A 20,837-nucleotide genomic window follows, 5' to 3' on the forward strand; every position below is an offset into this window, starting at 1 on the left:
GTTTTACAGTTCTATCAGACGGAATTTTCCCTCTGTAGATTACTGTCAATTCTGATTGGCAAAACACGCGGTTGCAGAACGTGGTGATGCGATGGTTTGCTATCCGCGCTACAATGAACCCCCCACTCGGTTTTAGCTTTGCTAGATACATGTCCCATCTCGGATTGTGGCGGAAATCAGCCTGGATTGATTTCCCACGGCAGGAATTTACTATAGGTCACCACGGCCGCATCGACGGGACCAGGAGAGCCATGGGCGTCAGAAATGCCGGTCCAGATGCCGTGAGTTTCCTGCATTCCGGGTTTCGTCACCTCAACGTATGCATGTGTTATATCTGTCGAGCCTACCATAGCGTTACATTGCAGCAGAATGGAATGGTGCTGGAGCCGTTCGATCTAGCACGGTAACTGCCTTGCCCCGCTGACTCAGCGAAGTTTTCATATGATTCTCGCCGGAAAGCGGTCTCCATCTACCGATCGACACGTATTTACCAGGCTGTTTGCAGCCCCCGTCGGAAGACGGCCCCTCACCCGTAAGGCTTCCTTCAAAACCTCGACCAGTCAATGTCCACATCTTATAAAAGAAAAGAACACACTTGCGACTCGGATGATACTACATAATACACAATGGAGATTCGTCCCTTTATGAATGTGTGGGCTTTTCTAGCCTTCACGGCGTTGCTCTTCCTGATCAGCCGAGTATTCTACCACCTCTTCCTCAATCCGCTACGAAAAGTCCCAGGGCCTTTCTTTGCGCGCTTCACAAATCTGTGGGAACTATGCACTATACATCGCAGCAACTTCAATGAAAAATGCGTAGAGCTGCACAAGAAATATGGTTGGTTCCCCCACGTCTACTATGCTTCACGTTCTGCTGACAAAGCAAGGCCCGGTTGTCCGACTGGCACCGAATAGATACAGCATTAACACTATTGACAGTGTTAAGACGATCTATGCACTGAGGAACGGTTTTCCCAAGTCCGAATGGTATGATGCCTTTGGACACCCTTCCGCAAGGAATTTGTTGAATGTTCGAAACGAGAAAGACCACACCACACGCAAGCGACTATTGGCGAGTCTTTATTCGATGTCGACTGCGGTGCATTACGAGGAACAGGTCAATCGAATTAATAAGATCTTAACAAGAAAGTTCCGGGAGTATGCAAACGGCCGACAGCGGGTCACAATGACGAAGGTGCTGCAGTACTATGCTTTCGACGTCATCGCGCAAATCACAGTAAGTAGCACGTCTTTGGTCTGGATCCTGATTGCAGCGCTATTCTGAGCTAACGGTTTAGTCAATAGATGGACGTTAATTTTGGCATGATTGACGCCGAGAAAGATACGCTTGGGCTGCTTGAAACCATCGAACAGGCCAACGATTACCCTATGTATATCGGACTCTACAGCCATCTGCATCCCTTCCTCTTCTCCCTTGGGGACTTCTTTGGTGCCCCAAACCCATTCGCGACTCTGACAAAAATAGTCGACAGACAGATCAAAATATACAAGACAAAGTATGCTGATCTCAAACAGCACAGCGATAACAGCTGCCAAAGTTTCCTGTCAAAGCTGTTCTCTCTGCACGAGACCGGCCAAGTTGACCGCCAGGCCATATCCGACAGCTGCGGTATGAATATTATTGCAGGGTCCGATACGACATCCGTTACAATGGGGGCATGCTTGTTCTATCTTTATCACACTCCACGCGCTTTGAAACAGCTCAGGGAGGAATTAGACACGAGTAAGGCCCAGGGACTGATTTCGGATCCCATTACTTTTGCAGAAGCTCAGAAGCTGCCGTATCTGCAGGCACTCCTACAAGAGACATTAAGGATGCATCCAGCTGTCGGTCAAATACTAGCGAGAAGTGTGCCGAATACTGGTGCTGAGATGGAGGGCTACCATTTTCCACCAGGGGTGAGTTCTCCAGGCTTCTAATGAAATCTTGACTCGTCGAATAATATTTTACAGACTGAGGTTGGCGTCAATGCTTGGGCACTGCACCGCAACCCAGCGTTGTTTCCCGACCCAGACGTGTTCCAGCCAGAACGGTGGCTAGAGGAAGGAACGGGCAGCACAAAGAAAGCAGATAAGTTGCTCGCTGTCAGTTGGACCGCTCTAGCCACCTCCGTTGTGCTCTTTGGTCATGATACTGACAAAGCTTGGATAGTTCGGCGGTGGAACTCGAACCTGCATTGGGCGCCACATAAGCCTACTTGAAATCAACAAGGTGGTGCCTCAAATCGTTCAAAACTTCGAGTTGGTATTCGAAGACTCTAATTCATCCCTGAATTCACGAGCGAGCTGGTTTGTCGTACCGAAGTACGAATGTATACTTCAAGAAAGGAGCGACGAGGTGTGAGATTAGGAGGAATTATTGTGTTGACAGTCTGTTGCAACCATGCCGTACATAGTACTGTCAATACGCAAATAAGATCCACCTCGGATCTTGCACACATAACACCGCAACCAGGACTATGAATTTAGTTAGTCGCAATGATGGCATAGCCCAGCGCAGCTACAGCAAAGATGGCACTAAGCCCTTTGGGAGAGGCTCGCTTCGTAACCTAACTCGGCCCATCCTTGTTTGTCAGCGCCGTGGAACACGGTCAACTCCCCCTACTTAAGCACAACGGCCTCAAGCCTTGAGTCCCCCATGTTCGACCGTGAATCCGTGGACTGAATTTCCGCTTAGCGCGCAAAACATTGATGGTATCGATGATAAAAAGCAAGAGGAGCTGACTGATAGTTGGATGCGTGCATCTGGTTCTCCTTCAATAAGAGACGATGACTCAAAACTGCGTCATGCCCCTTAATGGAGTTATTGTACACGTAATCATGATTTGAATCGAGATTTATACGGCCAAGAAAGTTCAAAATAGATATTCAAACCCCCCATCCAGGTTACCGGCTGAGTCGAACGACTGGATCGCAGTAGCAAGCTCCTGAAGTCGGTAATATCTTCTCGCCCACGAATTTCAGTTCTTTCACCAGAACTCGACACATAATAACTTCGGCATTTGGATAATCAAGACCCAAACAAATCCGCGACCATTTACTTATAAGTAGAATTCAAATTCCTTATCAAGTACTTATCCTGTAATTGGGCTGATATCGTGAGAATAAATTTACCAATACAAGGAGGTTCGGTATTTGTTGGCAGTCCCAGATCTTCCGCTGTCCACTGCAGTACTCTCGAGCTTTGCTGCTGGAATACGACGTTGGTGGAATTGAAGTGTTCCCAAGTGTGCGAGCGTGTGTTGGGGGTGTATGCTAGCTTGAATTGTCCACAATCGCCTTGTATAGCACTCGCTAACCACGAGTGCAACTCGGCTGAAGCCAGCCTCCAATGATAGATCGTTGAAGCCCCGAGCTCCGAGGTTTTGGCTACGTAGCACTGGCGATCTACCACGAATCCACAGAATGAGGCCATGTGTGAGAGCGAGGGCGTGTAAAGAGGTCCAGAAAATAGCATATGAAAGTAATGGAAAGCTCAAAAAAAGCACGAGGAAGCCGGTAGCAAGCCAACTGAGGAAGGTGAACGGCAGCGTGAAGCTGAGACATGCGCTCTTCAAGGTCTTACATTTGGTGACTCCTATGAATCATGTCGATGGAACGCATAATTGCGATACGCCGTTTGAGAATATGTATATAGTTCAGTAATAGACTTCAAGACGCTGGTAGCGGGCTTATGCCACAGAATGACACATTATTCGTCATCTTGCAGATTGCCCCAGCTACTATTTTTTTTTTCTTATTCAAATGGAGCTCAGTTGCGCCCGCTTCCGAGATGGATAATAAAAAGGATTCATAAGTATAACCGTCGAGGCTTGCTAGGCCTCACCTATAGGTAAGATAGATGCTTAGATTGATTACTAAGGTATTGGCTGGCTCTCATTCTGGAATGTGACCCTTTGTCATGGATCTACTGGATCACTGTGTTCCCCATGATCTATCGCCCTGGCCCACTGCCAAGGCCGTCCGTGGCTGTCAGCGTTGTCGGCCAGCTGTCAGGGGGGAGTTTTTCATAGATGGTCGGGGTGCCCCGCCCTCCTAGCCGGACTTTTCTTAAGGCCATGTTTGTAACAAATGTCTCCTCCATTCTAGCGGCCTCCCTGGGTACTTTCTTAGGGGCGCTAAAGCTCAGCTTCAGGTTGCAAGGCGGAGTAAGCTAGGCCCATAGCATTATGGCTGTAAGACACATTCTCCAGGTCCTCCGGTGTGACTGGACAACTGGGTCAGCAGGGTACATATAAATTTCACCAGTTCCAAACTAGACCTACGGGGAACATTGCCCTCGAAATAGCCAACTTGCTTCTCCGTAAGCTTATCGGGGTCCCAATGAAGAAAAGCTGACATGGTTTGTATAGCGGCGACTCTGTTGACGCGAAGTTCGTTGTAGAGCCGCAGTCGACCCTCAACGTCACCCCTCGACCGAATACAGGAGAACAGGACCCCCAGTGTGCCTGCATCTTCGATTGCCATAGATGCACCCTGCGCACGGACTAGAACAGGTTAGACGGGCTCAGAGCGACGCACACAACAACATGGTAACTAACCCGGAGGCATAGGATGGGCAGCATCGCCAATGACGACCAGCCTACCTCGGGCTAGGTGTTGCAGCGGTTCCCTGACGCATAACTTCCACCTTCCAACATTTTCGGCCAGACTTATCGACATGATCAGCTCCCTGACAATTGCAAAGGACATGGTGACTTACTTGCACATGTGCTGCACGGCGGGGTCATAATCCTCCAATATCTTCTCCAAAGGGGGTCGAGTATCTGCCGCGTCGGACGATCAATATCTGAACCATCATAGCCTCACAGATAAGAGGGAAAGTCGAGGAGGTAACAGACTTTCTTTATTGTCTAAGCCTGTGGGGTACAATAAACCGAAGTTTTGTAGGTCGCCACTGATGTATGTTAGCCTATAGTCGGCGGACAGTAGAAGACGGCCGTACCCTCTACAGCCATAAAATACCAGACTGCATTTGGAGTTCGCTATAATTCTCATGGAAGCGAGGCCCTCGTCTCCGAGAATTGGTCCGGATATGGGATCTGCGACCAGCCGTTCTGAAGGTATGAGAAACCGAGCCATGTCCATAAGGTGACGCAACTCGCCGCCCTCGTTATGAATCTTTGAAATAAAGGCAGACTATACAAGGTGATTTAGCCAGGGAAGTATGTGCCAAACCGGCGGACCCACCCGAACGCCATCAGCGGCAACCACAAGGTCCTTTTGCACCTGCTTTCCATCGGCCAAAGTGATGAGACCATCGGTGGTGACGTCAACCACCAAGTTGCTGAGTCGTAGTGTGGCGCGATTTCCCTTGCTGGAGTCTAGGTGCAGTGCCACGCGCTTCAATTCACTGTGCAAGTCGGAGCGGTGAAAAAACCACCAAGGAGCACCATACGTCTCTTCAAAATCCGCGACTACGTGTGATTCTCTTTGCGAAATATCTCGCGGGTCGATATTAACGTACTTTCGCATGATAGTAAGTCACGATGCGATCACACTTGATGTTGAACGTCGATTAACTCACCTTCTGAGCCAGAGTGGCACGAGACCGAACAAAGTCAAAGCCATAGTAGCGTAGTATGCGTGTTGAATTCGGAGGCGTGCTGATGGCAGCTCCATATTCGTCATTGGATTCGGACCTTTCAAAGATCTGCACGGTGAATTATATATGAGCCACTGCATTTCAGGAGCTGGAGAGGCGTAGGTTATGTGGTACCTCAACATCATGCCCGTCGGCAAGCAAGGTCATTGCAGCCGCCAGGCCACCGATTCCAGCCCCAACAATGCCAACCTTGAGAATCTTCGTATCCGCATCCGGTGCCAAAGCCTCGCGGGGTGGTAGCCCGATTGGCTGGCCCTTGGGTGTAGAAGCGGTCATATCGTGTGTCGTAAAGGTGGCCGCGTGACTGAAGTGCATGCACAATTTAAGAGGGAAGGGCTTACAGAGCTATAAGGGCGCGCCAGTGTAAGCCTCTGACGGTGGCATGGAATTCGTGCTGTCCAGCGGAGATCTCGAGAAGAATGCGGATCTATGGGTCATACATTCCCTCTTGTTTTGGTTTGACTTAGGCCGTTGGCTCCGTTCCCACGAGATCTCCTGGCCATTCCAGGCACAGCAATGTGCGGGTTCCACTCTTAAGAGCCACTCGGCTTTCCATTATTGGTAGGTCGCCTCCATCAGATGATGGAATTACGTGGTGCCCTGTGTCGCTGCGGATTCGTGGTATGTGGAGAGCCGCGTCTGCTTCCGGTAGTTGGAGAAACCGGGGCCGGCGGCCTGAGCCGGACCCGGACGCCCGAAACGGCTGCGGGGCTGTTTTACAGCCAACAGTTCGACTAGGTGCCGATACCTGGGGGCAGGCTAAGATAATGAGCCAATTGCCCTGATCCGAAAAGCCTCAAAGCTGCAGGTACATAGTTAGTCTAGCCCGCTGCCATCAAAGCCTGTGCTCGCCCGCATACTTGCTTGTACCCAACGCCAGGGAGACTGCCATACGACGAATGACAATGCCGGGCGAACGTAAGATCGCATCGGTGGTAGCCCTCCACATCGGGCAGTTCATGTTTTGCCGTATCGAGACGGACGACTGCATCGTTGGCTATGGGGAGGCCGGTATCTGGGGTCACATCAAGACTGCCGGCACTGCCATCGAGCGATTTGCTGAATACCTCATCGGCAAGGATGCATCCGCCATTGAGCACCACTGGAACACCATGCATCGATTCAGCTATTTTCAGGGCATGGCCATTAACGCGGCCATCTCCGCCATCGACATCGCCCTGTGGGACATCAAGGCCCGCGCCCTGGGCGTGCCCATCTACGAACTGCTGGGGGGTGCATGTCGAACCAAGGCCCGCGTATATTGCCACATCTACGAGAGGACCATCGACAAGGTACTAGAAGAGTGTAAAGTCAAGATGGACGCGGGCTTCACCGCCTTCGGTCACATCAATCCCTTCCTCGACGAGGGCCACGACCAGGTGTACTTCAAGACGCACATCAAGAAGATGCGCGATGCTATTTCCAACGTGGAGAAGATGCGTGGCGTCGTCGGCGAGAACGTTGACCTCCTCATCGAGCTGCACCGACGCCTGACCCCGGCCGAGGCCGTGACTTTCTCTAACGGCATCGCGCACACGCACCCCCTCTTTGTCGAGGACCCCATCAGGCCCGAGAATCCGGATGCCATGGCACGCGTAGCCGACCGCTTGGCCGTGCCGATCGCGACCGGAGAGCGCTTCGGAACCATATACGAGTTCCAGGCACTCCTCGCACGCAACGCCGTCGAATATGTCCGGGTCGACCTAGCCCTGTGCGGCGGCATCACTGGCGCCAAGAAGGTGGCTGCCATCGCCGAGGCCCATCAGGTGCAGGTCGTGCCACACAACCCTTTGTCCCCAATAGGACTCTCTGCTTGCTTGCACCTGGCAGCTTCTATCCCCAACTTCGCGATACAGGAGTATTCGACTGGTTTCGAGGCCGGCGTGTTTACGTCGATCTCAAAGCACCTAGGCAGTGATATCGTGGACTACGTGCCACCAGTGCATGACGGGTTTGTAAATATCCCATCGGGTCCTGGGTTGGGAGTCAAGTTGCTTGACAATGCTTCCGAACTCCGTCCGCCGTTGGTTCAGCCGATGGAAATGAGACCTCATAAGGACGGCTTTATTGTGGACCAATAATCAGTTCAACTGCCAACTGTTCTACTGCGTTGTACCCCTAGACAGATCGCAGATTACCTTTGACTTATAAGTAATATATTTGTTCCACTAGTTAGATGCATTGTTCACTGCGTAGTGGGTAGTCACAGATCACCGAACAGTGGTGCACAGGGTCGATATGGGCAGAACCACTGGTCTGGCAAGTGTCCGAGTGTCTCATTCTAGCTAGGTAAAGTAGTGAGTAGTGCTTAATGGCTAATTGACACCGTACATAACAGGCGTCCTTGCTGTTTCCATAGTACAATAGTTTTGCGCCACATGGTAAGCTATGAGCACGCAAGGTTTAAAAAAGCAGAAGGCTTGACATTATACGTCGAAATGTGTGATCGGAGTTTTCTGTGACTGAGCTTGTTGATACGAGACCTCTGGTGTCGTGCGCGGTTGAGCTCTTCCAATACCGCTATCTAGGGCTCATCTCACGAATCGGCATGCGTGACCGTTTCCCATCCTACCTGATCAGGTTCGCCACCTTGAAAAGGGCACTAGTTGATCTATATCATGGAGATCGTAGGAAATGACTGAACTTCAATCTCATACGTGGCCAAAAGACTGGCACAATATCACTGGATAGCCCCACCCTTACCCGAATGGCTGATGCTTCTTACGATCTTATGACGGTTGGCAAACCGTAATAAACCAGTGGATTCAAATCACTCGCTTTGGGGGATAATGGGAAGCGAGACCCAGTTCTGGTAGTGGGGAGCAAAATGAATATGGTTCAAGCCGCCAAATCTTTCGACCGATCTGGAGGGGAATCATGTTCATTAGCATGCGAGGTTCGACTGTAGTATCAGAAGTGGCAAGGGGGAGGGAGGGAGGGAGGATAGGGATCAAGCACCTTTCTTCTCCGTCGTGGGCAAATATCCCAACACCTTGCGTATCGCCGCTGCTGATCTCTAGCACAAGTCTAGATCCAGAGCTCAGAACGACGTTAGTGGGCCAAATTTCGACGTCAATGGGATAGACCTCTCCCGGAATTACTGGCTTGACGTCGGTCGAGAAATAGTCACGGTGAGGTAGCCACTCGCGGTGCCGAGGGTGGTCTTTGTTGACCTTGCGCAGACTAACACGCTGCCAGCCCTTGACAACGGGGGACTCGTTGCCGATTGTGCCAGTGTAGAAAATCTCTTTGCCGTCGGCGCCGAAATGGCGCAGGGTCAAGAAGAGATCAATGTCCTTCGGCGCAGTAGCGTATTCGAGGGACGAGGTTGCCGATACATTCAAGTGCGCAACTATGTGCCCCGTGATTTCTAACTCTGAGTCGAACGGTGCAGTACAGAATTGGATGAGCTTGGGGTCCTCAGGAGTGCTCGGCGCCTCGTACGAAAGGCGCTTGATTGGCGTGTCGGTAACATTTGGCGGGTCCAGCGACAATGTATTGCTCGCACTGAGGTAGTACTTGGTATACTGAGTGTTGGGCAACGGCCACTCTGAACCCTTCTTTCGAAGGAACGTGCTCCTTTCAGCTTCTGGGTTGTTAACACCAGGGTTTCCTCGTCGCGAAAAGTACTGCAAAATCGGTCGCTTGCCCGTGGTCCAGCCGTTGTAGTCATTGCCTTTCAGAAAGGCGCTGAGAAAGCTCTTTTGCATCTCGACGTGGTCTTCTTCATAGAACGGCAGGTCGTGTCGGCCCATGCCCAAGCGGAGGAATTTGTACTTGGAGCCTGCAAACATGTAGCCTAAGATGTTTCCGCGGAGGTGGACCACAATATTTCCCCAGTTGCCCACCGAGAGAAGCGGGACTTCAATGTCCTCCAAATTATATTCCTTGCTGGCATAGTAGTCTTCGTCGCGGAAAAAGTGATTGCCATTGTCAATAGCCTGGTCCCGACGGTTGAGCTCTAGTTCCTCCTCACTCAAGTCGCCCTCAATGGTATCCGGTCCCCAGTTGCGGGCAGCCTTGCCCGGCAGCCCATACTGGTTGCTCTTGCATTGGCGGTTGAACCAGAATTTCAGGAAGCGCATCGCAGCGATTCCACCATGTCTCGAACGGTCTCTGTAGTAATCCGACATGCCTTCGTATGGGATCATGCATGCTAGACCATTGGGTCGGCGTGCAGCCACGCGCCACTGGCTCCCTCCGAAGTAGCTGATTCCCAAGAGACCAACCTTGCCATTAGACCACGGCTGCTCGGCTGCCCACTCAATGACCTCACAGAAGGCATCCGTAGTGTTCTTGGACATCGTGTCCAGTATACCAGGTGACTGGCCGCAGCCGATCTCGTCGGCACGGAGGACAGCGTATCCTTCATTGGTCCAAAACCTGGGGTCTGGCGTCTCAAAGGCAGAATGAACAGATTGGTGTTTTGGATTGATCTCCTCAAATGAATGCTTCAGAAAGCTGCTGGCAAGTTAGCCCACGGCTTAGATGCACAGGCAACTCCCGTGATCTCACTCCGAATATGGGATATCCTTGCCATAGGGTCCGTATGTGACAATGACGGGCACCTTGTTTGAGGTTTTTGGACGGTATACATTGGCACGCACGATACCTCGGTTGTTGCTCTTGAGCTGAATGGAGACGTTCTTCTCAAAGATGTAGGTAAAAGTGGTGTTGTCGACCTCCAGAACGTTCTTGATTGGGTTAGGCATGGCGGCGAGTGGTTAAGTGGGAAAGCGTGAGAGGAGAGATGATCAACTCCAAACGCCCTGGGTGCACGGGGTGCCTCGAGTTATAGTACAGTACGAACCAGATGGCTGGGAATTGAACCTACGGGCACTGGGGACCGCCGTTGATACACATGACTGTTGTCGCAATTGGGCTGCCGGGGTATCCGGCGGAGTGTGGAGGAAGGCAGTGTGTGATGGACTAGGCTGAGTAGCGAGCGGGTAGTGGAGGTACCCGGCCGTTCCACCTTTCTGTATATTACAATGTCGCCTCGGGCGAGTAACCGCGCCTGATCCACGAGACGCGAAGCCACACTGGGTGGAATAGATGTCCTTGGTAGTGAAATCTATTTCGAAGATTTCTGCGTCGAGATACTCGGAGGCTTGTCTAAAGCGAGAGTGGGAAGCATAGGGGAAAAGAGAAGAACACATTTCTTTTATTTATAATTCAATTGCCACCAAAGTGCGCCCAGAGCCTACCAGCGATGCAATAACTACCTTCATTATTGCATGCCTCGATAGATGGTGGAAATATAATGGCACATAAGCATTAAACTATCCAAACACTGAGGTCGGGAAACCGAGTGGGTAGTACGCCTCTGACGGCTGTGATGCCCGCACCAAATTTTCTAGAGCTAAGCATATTTCCTCGGTACCTTGAGGCATTAAACCTTCGGTCCAGTTCTGGTGCAGAATTTCCCGAACAAGCTCCATCATCGATGGCAGACTGGTCAAGCGAATCGCTGTCTTCCCGAGCCCGAGCAAAGCAGGCTCCGAATTTTTCCGCTTTACGTCCATCTCGGTGGTCTCATCTGCATCTAAGGCCACAACTGATCGCGGTTGGTGCACCGACGAGCTTCTTGCATGAGCCCCTGATAAATGTCCGTAATACCAAAGCACGGTCGCTGCTTGGAAAACAGAAACGGCGTAAATATCACGGAGCATACCTTGTGAAAATTTCCTAGCGACACGCAGTACACGGCCCGCCAGCCACAAGGCAGGACGGCAGTCAGCGCTATCAAGCCAATTTCCAGCAGCCTCCGAGGATGATGGAAGCGCAGAGGCCTGGGTTCGTGGGTACATGTGCAGATGAGTCGCCGAGGCATAGATATGCATTGACAGGACAGTGTGCAGCATCTTCACACCTAACGAAGTTGTCCCGGAGGCGATTTTGGGACCTACCACTTGTAGGACTGACGCAATCTCCGCTTGACGAGAACCAAGTAGGAGAGAGCTCCAGACTCCTCGGTCGAATCTTGGGTTCGCAAGCTGACTGCACTCTTTGACAAATCCCCAGATTCCACCGAGAAACGCAAGCATGCCAAAGTCGGAATCAATTTGCGATTCGCGTGAGACGAGAATCGTCGGGTCGAAAATTGTAGCTTGCAATGGAATAGACAGCGGAATCGTGTTCAGGGATTGTTGGTAAGTGGACCGGGCTTCCCTCCATCTTCGTGGCGTTGCCGCTTGCCATATGTATGCCGGCTGAGGAGGTGGTACCTCGATATCAAGAAAAGAGTATACGGCCTGTTGCCCGTGCGCCATTGATGAGTGGGCGTCCATGATATACGCTGTATAGATCAGCCTTCGCCGGGATTCCGTCTTACTCCATCTGTACCATGCCCTGACGAGGTCTTCGTCTGATTCGATGTCCAGATGATCAGGTTGGAGAACACCCACCGCTTCCGTCTCATGGCTCCCGATGCGAATAAACAAGGATAGACACTTGGAGCAGGCAGCTGCGAGCATGATTTTGCGTTTGACTGCGCTATACGTGGCGATGTATTGCTGCAAAAGAAAAGCCTGGCAGATGGAAATGTTGCGCATGGACTGGTGGCTTTCCTCCCACTGACATGGTGCAGATGATTAGCAGGCGCAATGAGGAAGATTGGGGGGGGGGGGGGTTGCTCGCTAATTCCATACCTTTCTGAAGGTGGATACACGTACAATCTCCTGCATCGCGTAACCGAACTTGCGAAGGGCCGGCGTGTTTGCTTCCAGCGCGCCCATAGCGGCCAACATAGCCAAGAGCTCAGGCTCCTGTTCGTCAAGTCGCAGAGTCGGAAGGTGGATGAAGTCGTCGATATAGGACCTGTTGCTTCGCCTCACGAACAACCCGATCATGTTATTTAGGGCCTCGACAGAGGGGAAAGAACTCAATATGCCAGAGGCGTTGGCGGGTGAAGTGACCCCCAAGATCATATGGAGGATCTTGTCGCGAGATCCTGTTGACAAGGACGGCGTAGAACATGCCATCCTTGCATGCCCGTTGTCCGGCACCGGTTCCCTTAGGGCCAGATTCGGGTGCTCTATCTCAGAATTGTCTGACGGCTCCGGGTCCCATGATCCTGCGTTGGAAAGCATCGGGTAGGACACGAGGTCCTGCGGGGCGGCTTGGGGAAGGAAGGATTGTTGGATAATCGACAAGTCAATAGTATGCATGTCCCAGTGCGTCCCAAACGAGATCTCGGCCGTCGATGACGGCACGAGGGTTGAGAAGTCGGACAAATTAGGGACTTCATCGTAGCCCTCCGTGGATGTACCCAGCTCCAGCGATGGGGCCGAGGTCGTCACACTACCGATGTTCATGACTGGAGACTCCAGTTGCCCGCCTTCAGGTGCTCCTTGCCGGGGCGGTTGCTGTTGAATCATAGGCACGACCCGAGTACTCGCGCCGGACTGCTCGTACTCACAGAGGTTGCCACTATCGACGCATCTGCGACATGGCTTCTCTTCTGAGCATTTGGCCTTCTTGGCAGCGCACCGCAGGCAGGCCTGGCCGACGCGCTCTGGCATGCGGGACAGCGCCACCAGATCAACTGGCCCATTGACCTCGTGCGCCTCTTCATGCCTCTTGACCAGATCCCGGCGGCTGAAGCATTTACCACAGTAGGAGCATATGTATGGGCGCTGCTTGGTGTGCTTCCGCACGTGGCGGACCAGGTGGTCCGCCCGGTGGAATTGAGCCTGGCAGTAGGAACATTGGAACAGCCTGGCGGCTTCGGTTTGTTCTTCATCGCCGTCTTGCGCAGGGGGTGACGCCATGTGGGACGACGGGGACACTTCGCAATGCTTAAGGGCAAGACGGGGCAGCTGCCGGTCGCTATAAGGAGAAACGACTGCGAATAAATGCCGTGTTCGGCTTTAGTGGGAGCCTCGTTCGGCTTTAAGTGAAACGCCTAGTGGGATCCCAGGGGTGCTAGTTGTGGGGTACCGGCCGCTGCTTAGACGGGGCGTATCATCCAAGGAAGAATGTGTGCTTTCCCGAAGCAGCGGCTTAAAATGGAGCTCTGTTCTAGCTATTACGTGCTCACTTGGCTAGCTTCCTCCCCCACGGACACATCCCAGGATACTCCTTATGAAATGCACGCTAGACATAGCCGGATACTCCAATCAAGATCGCCCTGCCCCGGCTCCGTCCTGAATGGCGTCGTTCCCCTGTGCTCGGGCTCAATGTTCTCCTTGGGCCAGAGTCTCTCGACAGTCTCGACGAGTTGGAGGAGGTCGTTCGGTTCTGTGGCTCCTTTTTGGCTGTTAGGGACAACACTATCTACTTCGTTCACCAATCTGCTAAAGACTTTTTGTTCAAAGATGCAGACGGCCTTATCTTCCCTCACGGCAGGGAAAGGAAACACTTCTCCATCTTCGAAGCATCAATCACAGCCCTCTACCAACAACTCCATAGGGATACCTGCAATCTGCGGGAGCCAGGTGTGTCTGTTAACGAGGTTCCATCTGCTTCTCTCGATCCTCTACTCCCATTGATATACTCTTGTATATTTTGGGTTGACCATCTTATCGACGGAGGATTGCATGGCGACTATAGAGAGTCTGTCCAGCGATTCCTAGAGCAAAAGTACCTTTATTGGTTGGAAGCTCTGAGCTTGATCCGTACTACGAGTAGTGTTCCTGCATTAGCAAAACTCTACCAATATACTAAGGTACGTCCCATTTCTCTTTAGCAACTTATAGCTAACATACCTAGAACTGTAATCAAACTGGGACTTTAGTAGGCCTTATTAAGGATGCCTTACGGTTTTCACAATATCACGGACCCATTATTGGCCAGTACCCTCTTCAGACCTACGTTACGGCGCTTGTCTTTAGCCCCTGCGAGAGTATTATTAGAAAGCTCTTCCAACGAGAAGAGCCGGAATGGTTAGCACTAAGACCGCAAGCAGAAAGACATTGGAGCGCGCTGCAGCAGACGCTCGAGGGCCACACTTCCATGGTCAGCTCGGTCGCGTTCTCGCCGGACGGCCGGCAGGTGGCGTCGACGTCGGTCGACAAGACGGTGCGGATCTGGGCCGCCGATACGGGCGCGCTGCAGCAGACGCTCGAGGGCCACACTTCCGCGGTCCTTTCGGTCGCGTTCTCGCCGGACGGCCGGCAGGTGGCGTCGGCGTCGCTGGACAAGACGGTGCGGATCTGGGCCGCCGACACGGGCGCGCTGCAGCAGACGCTGGAAATCAGAACTGCCCCGCGACTTTTAGAGTTTACTCCTCTAGGCGACAAAATTCTAACTGATATTGGAGCCTTTCGTCTCCAGACCAGCTCCTTCTCACAAACGGAATCTCAACTTGGAGATTACGCCACTTATATCACAGGAGACGCCAAAGACTCCTGTTTAAGCGCTCCTAGTTGTGTGGGCTTAGGCATTGACCACAGCCGTTCATGGATTACGTATGATAGCAAGTACATTTTATGGCTTCCTGCAAGTTATCGACCAGTATATTCCGCTATACTAGGGTCTTCTATAGTCCTTGGTTGTGACACTGGACGAGTTCTTATCTTGCGCTTTTCAGTGTTGAAGCTCAGGGCTTCCTTTTCTCGATGACCTATAATTTTCATAACTTTGCAAAGGAGTGTCCAAGGGCCCAATTTCGAATATACTTGGCTTTATAATTCTTGAACCTTTGTGTTTGTTCTAGTTCTTGGAGGTCCACTGATCGCGGTAGCCCACAAGGCTAGGTAGCCATCCTCAAGAATATTTAGTAGGCGATCTAGAAAGAGAATATGCAGCAAGACCCCACTGTCACGGCACCACAGGCGAATTGAGGCTCAGCTGCAAATCCTGCAATATTGCGAAAAATCTAAAGCTGGGGAGGAGAGAGAGAGAGCTCCCTCCACAGCCATGGCGTTTGCTATTTACAGGTGAGGGTGGGGAAACAACCACACCAGCCACATTAACCAATGCAATCCATAACACTCCGCCGCGTCGATTAGATCCGCCATTCCCACCCAAAAAGCACGACGCTTATTTCTTATTTCTCCTAGGTCTTTTCCTGTTATTTTTTGTGTTTTGGTTTATTTCTGATTTTTGTTTGAGTTACAAATAGAGGATGAAGAGTTGGCGACCTAGTTTATTTTATACCAAACAGCTGGAAAACGAAAAAACGTACCTATCACGAATTTACCCTATAGCACCCTAGCACACGAGCAAGAAAGCTAGTTTTTCATAGTAAATACACCCTAATCTAACCCTAAGCTTCGAATTATAAATAAACGATGAAGAGTTGGCGACCTGGTTTATTTTATACCGAAAAGCTGGAAAACGAAAAAACGTATCCTATCACGAATCTACCCTATAGCACTTTACCCCTGAATCTAGATAGCACACGAGCAAGATGTGACGAATATGCTTTCTAGGATAAACCGTAGATAGAATATAGGTACGTGGGGTTTATGCTAACAGGGTATGTTAATCTCAAATAGACTAAAGTCGATAGTCTTGAACTGAGCAGGGTAAAGGTAACAAAGGGCTGTGAGCTAAGTCACAAGTATAGACGTCAAGGCTTGATAGGCCTCACCTATGGGTAAGATAGATGCTTAGATTGATCACTGAGGTAATGACTGTCTCTCCTGATCCCTTTGTCCCTGATCAGTTGATCACCACTGATCAGTCACGTGACCTTGTGCCTGCCTGTCCGTCTTGTTCTTTGCCAGATGTCCGACCTTCTAGTGCTGTAATTGGTCGAGGTACCCCGCCTTCTTGCGTCGGCCGCCTTTCGAGGCCATGTTCGTAACACCCACCACACCGACGCGACAGACACGCATCGACTCTACTTACGCCGGACACCACGAGAAGGTCAGCTACTTCGTCCTACTGCTCTTTCAAGCAGCATCCAGTGTGCTCACCGGAGGCGGCATCACTACAGCTCATGACACATCGCCCCAGCACCTTGAAGCTACGAAGTGTTCTGTGTCCCAGAGCGTTATGATTGGCCAAGTAAAGCTGGCGGAAGACGAGCCATTGAGACACGCGACGAGGGGGGTTTATCTCCCGCAGGTCCAAATACGATTGCTGGACAACCTAGCTCCTCCGTGCGCGTGTATGTTCCACAGGCGCAGCACTAGGTAATCGATGCCTATATGGCCTCCTCTTGTTCCCGTTGGTTGAACACCGCCAAACGGTCAAGCCACCTTTGAAATACAACAGCCGGCTCATACTTTGGATACTGCTCCTGGATCTTGAGGAAGTATGTACTTAATACCTTGGTAGTCGATGCCTTTCTCTTTGTGTATGTTTCCCGTCCCTTCCTCTGCCTTTAATAACACGAATTCGATCAGATCCTTCGATATGATACCTTTGTTGTCCCTCACCCAACCAAGACCCCCAAATCGCCAACGTACCGGGTTCATAGCGGCCCAATTCACTGACTTGTCCGTATTTAGAGGTGGTGTTTCACCTTTATAGCTAAAGACAGCATTCGAATTTGATAAGGGAATGTACGCAGCCAGCTGCTTGGGCTCTGTCCACAAGGGCCCATTCTTCAACCTCATGCTATAGGCTCCATACCAGGGGTCCTGGATACCGTTTTCGGTCGCAGAATACAGGAGCTAATTTTGGTGGTCAGGATCTTTCCTTCTTTGAACGAACTGATTTTGTTGTACTTACCGGGTGTTCTGCCTTGGCTTTTGCCCATTGGGCAAGCTGAACGTGCTCTGTAGTGTGATCGATGAACACAAGCTGTGTAGCATCCCCCATGGGACAATGCTCTCCGTCAGGGAGTGTCGCAGCAGCTAGAACGGGATTATTGCTTGATTCAAAGCAGGGTCGATCCAGTGGCTCTTACACTGGCATGGACGCCCCTGTACGGAGGATGCAAGGGTCGACGAAGGGCTTCTGAGCACGGAACTACGAGAACGCTGCGGGAGCTACATTTTTGATCACGAATGGGTGAACTAGGAGGGCAATTGGACCAAATTTCTTGTTCTCGTCATGACGTGTTTAGCTCCCTAGTTTTTTTTAAGCCAGAGCTTCCTGTGCAAACCTCTTTCGACACGTCGTCTGCGCCTAGGTGGCCTGTGTTGCGAACTTGAGGCCCGTTTCTGATCCCCAAGACACTTGCGAAGCTGCGCCATTTGTTCCGGCTGCAAGACCGCTGTATGTTCTGCCTTCGCGTCGTATATGATATTGCGGTCCCACTCAATGCACCAGTGGACACAAAGCCGCTGCCAGCCTTCGAAGTCGTGCTTCCAGTTCTCTTTGGCGAAGGCAACAATCCACTGCCGATCATGGTTCTCTGGGGCCCAGCTCTGAAGCGTGCCGGCGTCGGCGGCATTCAATTGAATCCACCAAGCCGGGTCCTCATTACTGTAGGTGAGCTTTTGCGTGTTGGGTACATATTTGAAGTACCAAGTCTCTGGGTGTTCATTGAGAGCCTTGTTCAAGTCTGTGCTAGTGCGCTAAAAGTCTTGGCATTCCTTAATCGACAGTCGACGGACTAGTCGATGTTCGACGAAATCTTGAAGTCGACAGTCGACAGTCGACGGAGACGTCTATGTCGACCGTCGACTGTTGGGTACAGGCCTGAGTTATACCTCCTCCACGCACTCTGGAATCGAAGGGGGGAAATATCAAGGTTCTTCGAACGTCTCTAACACAATGCGTATTGGAAAATTCGAAGAGCTGTACGGATCATGGCTGCTAGTGTATGTATACATATGCCGTGGCGTCTGTTAAATAGCCGCCTATATAATCAGTCAAGGCTTTCGAGTTCGTTCTCCTCCCTATGAGCCCTTGGTATGTACATGATATACACTAGTTGGTGCTATTCGCTACCCATTTGATACCCATATGATACTGCGTAGTACTTCGACGCTTGCCTCTGGGACCTATGTCCACGGGCTCCTGTCAATTGTTGAGTTTTTCCTTGTTTCACATCTCTCTCTTATCACAATGCTCTCATCGTCACCTGTATCTTCCAGGCTTCCCGGATCTTGTCTCGATTGCCGTATTCTGTACTGCAATCTGCAGGTTCTTTCGGAGCTCGTGCACGATGGCTTGGTACCGGGACTTCAAGTGCCAACCATCCCTGGAGCTGTGCCTTGAAGTCTGTTGGACTTTTCGCCCAAGTCGGTCATAAAGTATTTCATCGTGATCTGTCTTGGGTGTCACGGCGCTGGACCCTGCCTATAGGCAGGAAGTAGATGGACCCCAGGCGCCAGCTGTGGGCGGCCCGGGTGGACCGATGTGGACCCGCAGACCGACGATATCTTCACTGTCTCCGCCCAAACTGAAGATGTAGCTCTTCGAGCTACGTCTTGTCAATAGAGTTACCCGTAACCCTGACAGAACCGTAGAGAATAGACTGTTGTACGACCGCCTATACTGTCCGCGCCGATCCCCGTGACATTGGGTGCTTTGAAATTAACTTGAGTATCACGTGAGCTTCGCTTTCGGTTTTTTGTATCGGAGAGATAAGCTCTGCCTGCACCTCTGAATGGTGATGGGAAAGGAGTAGGTGGTCGGTAGGCTCTTGGTTGCTGTAGCACATCAGGTGTTTCAATGTAGAGCAACCGTCGCCTACGACGTACTTGTATGGAGATAGACCGGCAAGGCATTACCGTCCCGGCAAGACTTCCTATAGAATATAGTAGTGCGTCGAATTGGGATATAGTAGTGCATGGGCAGTGATATCTTTATACCTCAAATTCAAGGAGACTGTATCTCAGACAATCAAATCGCCAAGATATAGATCTTTTTTTTTTGGCCATAATTTGACTCGTATTGCACTATGTATTCCAAGAGCGTTCAATTAGGAAGTTCTATTAGGCCCGCCGCTCGCGATACGAGAGCCCTTCCACTTGGAGCCAGATTCAAGTCTTCAATATCTTCGTCCAAAAGTAGAAGTGGCCATTGTAGAGAACGCAATATAAATGACCATCGTAACCCAACTCCTGATCAAATTCACGTTCATCTGATCATGCCTTTATACAGCTGATAATGTCACCTACTCATCCGTCTCAGGCGTGCTCTCGCCGCCAGCGCCGTCTAGCATATGTGAAGATGCTCATTGAAAATGATCATGCCGTTCCTTGGTACTGGACCATGGCCACCAAGGTGTTTGTCTGGCTACTCCTTGCGGGGTTCATAGTGTTTCCCTCGACATTTACATCCTTAAGCCGTTCTGAAGCATTGAACCACACCCTAGAGGGAAGCGAACCTGTTTCGGAAGCATTAAGAAACCCCCCTCTTCTAGCTATTGCTTTACTTCTCTTCGTAGTCTCCACGGCAGCACCGGGCTACATTTGGTGGATCTGGAAAGGGAACTATATCTGGGCTCTTAATCGAATTATTCTGTAAGGCCTTCCACGGTCCAATGAAGATCAACATCGACTGACGAATATAGGCCACTCTTGGCAAATTCCTCCCTCGGTCTTATTACAACGCTGCTCAACATATCCACAGCGCAGGACGGCAACTGGTCCGCGACTGCGATCACTTCCACAGCTATCACGAGTTTCTGTCTGTTTATATCCATGATTGGGTATGCCGTGTATGACTTGTGGCTGTTGCGCCCTCTTCGTAACTGGCAAGAAGACCCGAAGCCGCCGATGAATGTCCGATTGAATAAGGTTTGAAAGGACGTTGAAGGCGCTATGTCCTCGACATGTTGTTAGAGTTATCATATGGCAAACATTAGTTTGACTTCAGTCACTCACTGAGCTGCTGCACACCGCTGAGATTGTGGGTGTGGAGTGGAATGAAGAGCTGGCCGATGCCTTGGCATCGTTCTTGGATACTGGGGCAGAGAATATTGCGACTACGGCGATGAGGAGTCGTCAGTCATTCTCTGCGTCGACCCGCAAGCCTGGTGGTGTGCCCGAGTTCCACAGTATTGTTGGGGGTTTGAACGCTTCGTATGCGTCGCGCAACTGTCAAAGTATAGACTCTTTCGTGGTTTCGAGCTCTTATCTCAGTCTATTTGATAATTACGTAAGCTGTTTGCATCATAGATCTTCTTCAGCTCCATTGAACGATTGAACATATATCGATCTACAGATCTGACAAATCCGCCATGTCAATTCAGGGCAACATTGCAATGTAACGACGATGTTCGAGGAGAGTAATCCCCCCAATCCATTCAGTTCATCAAGTATACTGATTCATTCTCGTTAGTCATCTTCTACGATCCTGCGCAGCAGAGGATGCATGTTATAAGGACTTTTCCGTAGTGTATATCATGTACTCTATTCGAA

General features: G+C 50.9%; 8 protein-coding genes across 8 annotated transcripts; 4 read left to right on the forward strand and 4 right to left on the reverse strand.

Annotated features, from left to right (window-relative positions):
* Nucleotides 1–626: 626 nt before the first annotated feature.
* On the forward strand, nt 627–2,364 carry JN550_012824 (uncharacterized protein; the record flags this gene model as incomplete). Its single annotated transcript, XM_049311342.1, has 5 exons — nt 627–837; nt 887–1,236; nt 1,305–1,919; nt 1,974–2,105; nt 2,173–2,364. The coding sequence occupies 5 exons, from the start codon at nt 627–629 to the stop codon at nt 2,362–2,364; spliced, it is 1,500 nt and encodes a 499-aa protein (XP_049165225.1).
* A 1,774-nt stretch (nt 2,365–4,138) lies between these two features.
* On the reverse strand, nt 4,139–5,901 carry JN550_012825 (uncharacterized protein; the record flags this gene model as incomplete). The annotated part of the gene is made up of 7 exons (XM_049311343.1): nt 4,139–4,227; nt 4,286–4,507; nt 4,562–4,692; nt 4,966–5,159; nt 5,211–5,486; nt 5,548–5,673; nt 5,740–5,901. The coding sequence occupies 7 exons, from the start codon at nt 5,899–5,901 to the stop codon at nt 4,139–4,141; spliced, it is 1,200 nt and encodes a 399-aa protein (XP_049165226.1).
* A 629-nt stretch (nt 5,902–6,530) lies between these two features.
* Nucleotides 6,531–7,706, forward strand: JN550_012826 (uncharacterized protein; the record flags this gene model as incomplete). Its single annotated transcript, XM_049311344.1, has 1 exon — nt 6,531–7,706. The coding sequence occupies one exon, from the start codon at nt 6,531–6,533 to the stop codon at nt 7,704–7,706; it is 1,176 nt and encodes a 391-aa protein (XP_049165227.1).
* A 689-nt stretch (nt 7,707–8,395) lies between these two features.
* JN550_012827 (uncharacterized protein) lies at nt 8,396–10,337 on the reverse strand (the record flags this gene model as incomplete). Its single annotated transcript, XM_049311345.1, has 3 exons — nt 8,396–8,489; nt 8,584–10,086; nt 10,141–10,337. The coding sequence occupies 3 exons, from the start codon at nt 10,335–10,337 to the stop codon at nt 8,396–8,398; spliced, it is 1,794 nt and encodes a 597-aa protein (XP_049165228.1).
* Nucleotides 10,338–10,907: 570 nt separating this feature from the next.
* On the reverse strand, nt 10,908–13,397 carry JN550_012828 (uncharacterized protein; the record flags this gene model as incomplete). Its single annotated transcript, XM_049311346.1, has 2 exons — nt 10,908–12,200; nt 12,300–13,397. The coding sequence occupies 2 exons, from the start codon at nt 13,395–13,397 to the stop codon at nt 10,908–10,910; spliced, it is 2,391 nt and encodes a 796-aa protein (XP_049165229.1).
* Nucleotides 13,398–13,634: 237 nt separating this feature from the next.
* Nucleotides 13,635–15,125, forward strand: JN550_012829 (uncharacterized protein; the record flags this gene model as incomplete). The annotated part of the gene is made up of 4 exons (XM_049311347.1): nt 13,635–13,658; nt 13,733–14,293; nt 14,338–15,035; nt 15,101–15,125. 4 exons carry the CDS (start codon nt 13,635–13,637, stop codon nt 15,123–15,125), a joined length of 1,308 nt encoding a protein of 435 aa, XP_049165230.1.
* A 1,595-nt stretch (nt 15,126–16,720) lies between these two features.
* Nucleotides 16,721–17,340, reverse strand: JN550_012830 (uncharacterized protein; the record flags this gene model as incomplete). Its single annotated transcript, XM_049311348.1, has 3 exons — nt 16,721–16,894; nt 16,986–17,192; nt 17,251–17,340. 3 exons carry the CDS (start codon nt 17,338–17,340, stop codon nt 16,721–16,723), a joined length of 471 nt encoding a protein of 156 aa, XP_049165231.1.
* Nucleotides 17,341–19,644: 2,304 nt separating this feature from the next.
* On the forward strand, nt 19,645–20,646 carry JN550_012831 (uncharacterized protein; the record flags this gene model as incomplete). The annotated part of the gene is made up of 4 exons (XM_049311349.1): nt 19,645–19,937; nt 19,988–20,213; nt 20,293–20,574; nt 20,641–20,646. 4 exons carry the CDS (start codon nt 19,645–19,647, stop codon nt 20,644–20,646), a joined length of 807 nt encoding a protein of 268 aa, XP_049165232.1.
* Between the last annotated feature and the right edge of the window lie 191 nt (nt 20,647–20,837).

The sequence above is a fragment of the Neoarthrinium moseri genome, assembly GCF_022829205.1.
Source record: "Neoarthrinium moseri strain CBS 164.80 chromosome Unknown scaffold95_Wmoseri_CBS_16480, whole genome shotgun sequence".
Classification (NCBI taxonomy): domain Eukaryota; kingdom Fungi; phylum Ascomycota; class Sordariomycetes; order Amphisphaeriales; family Apiosporaceae; genus Neoarthrinium; species Neoarthrinium moseri.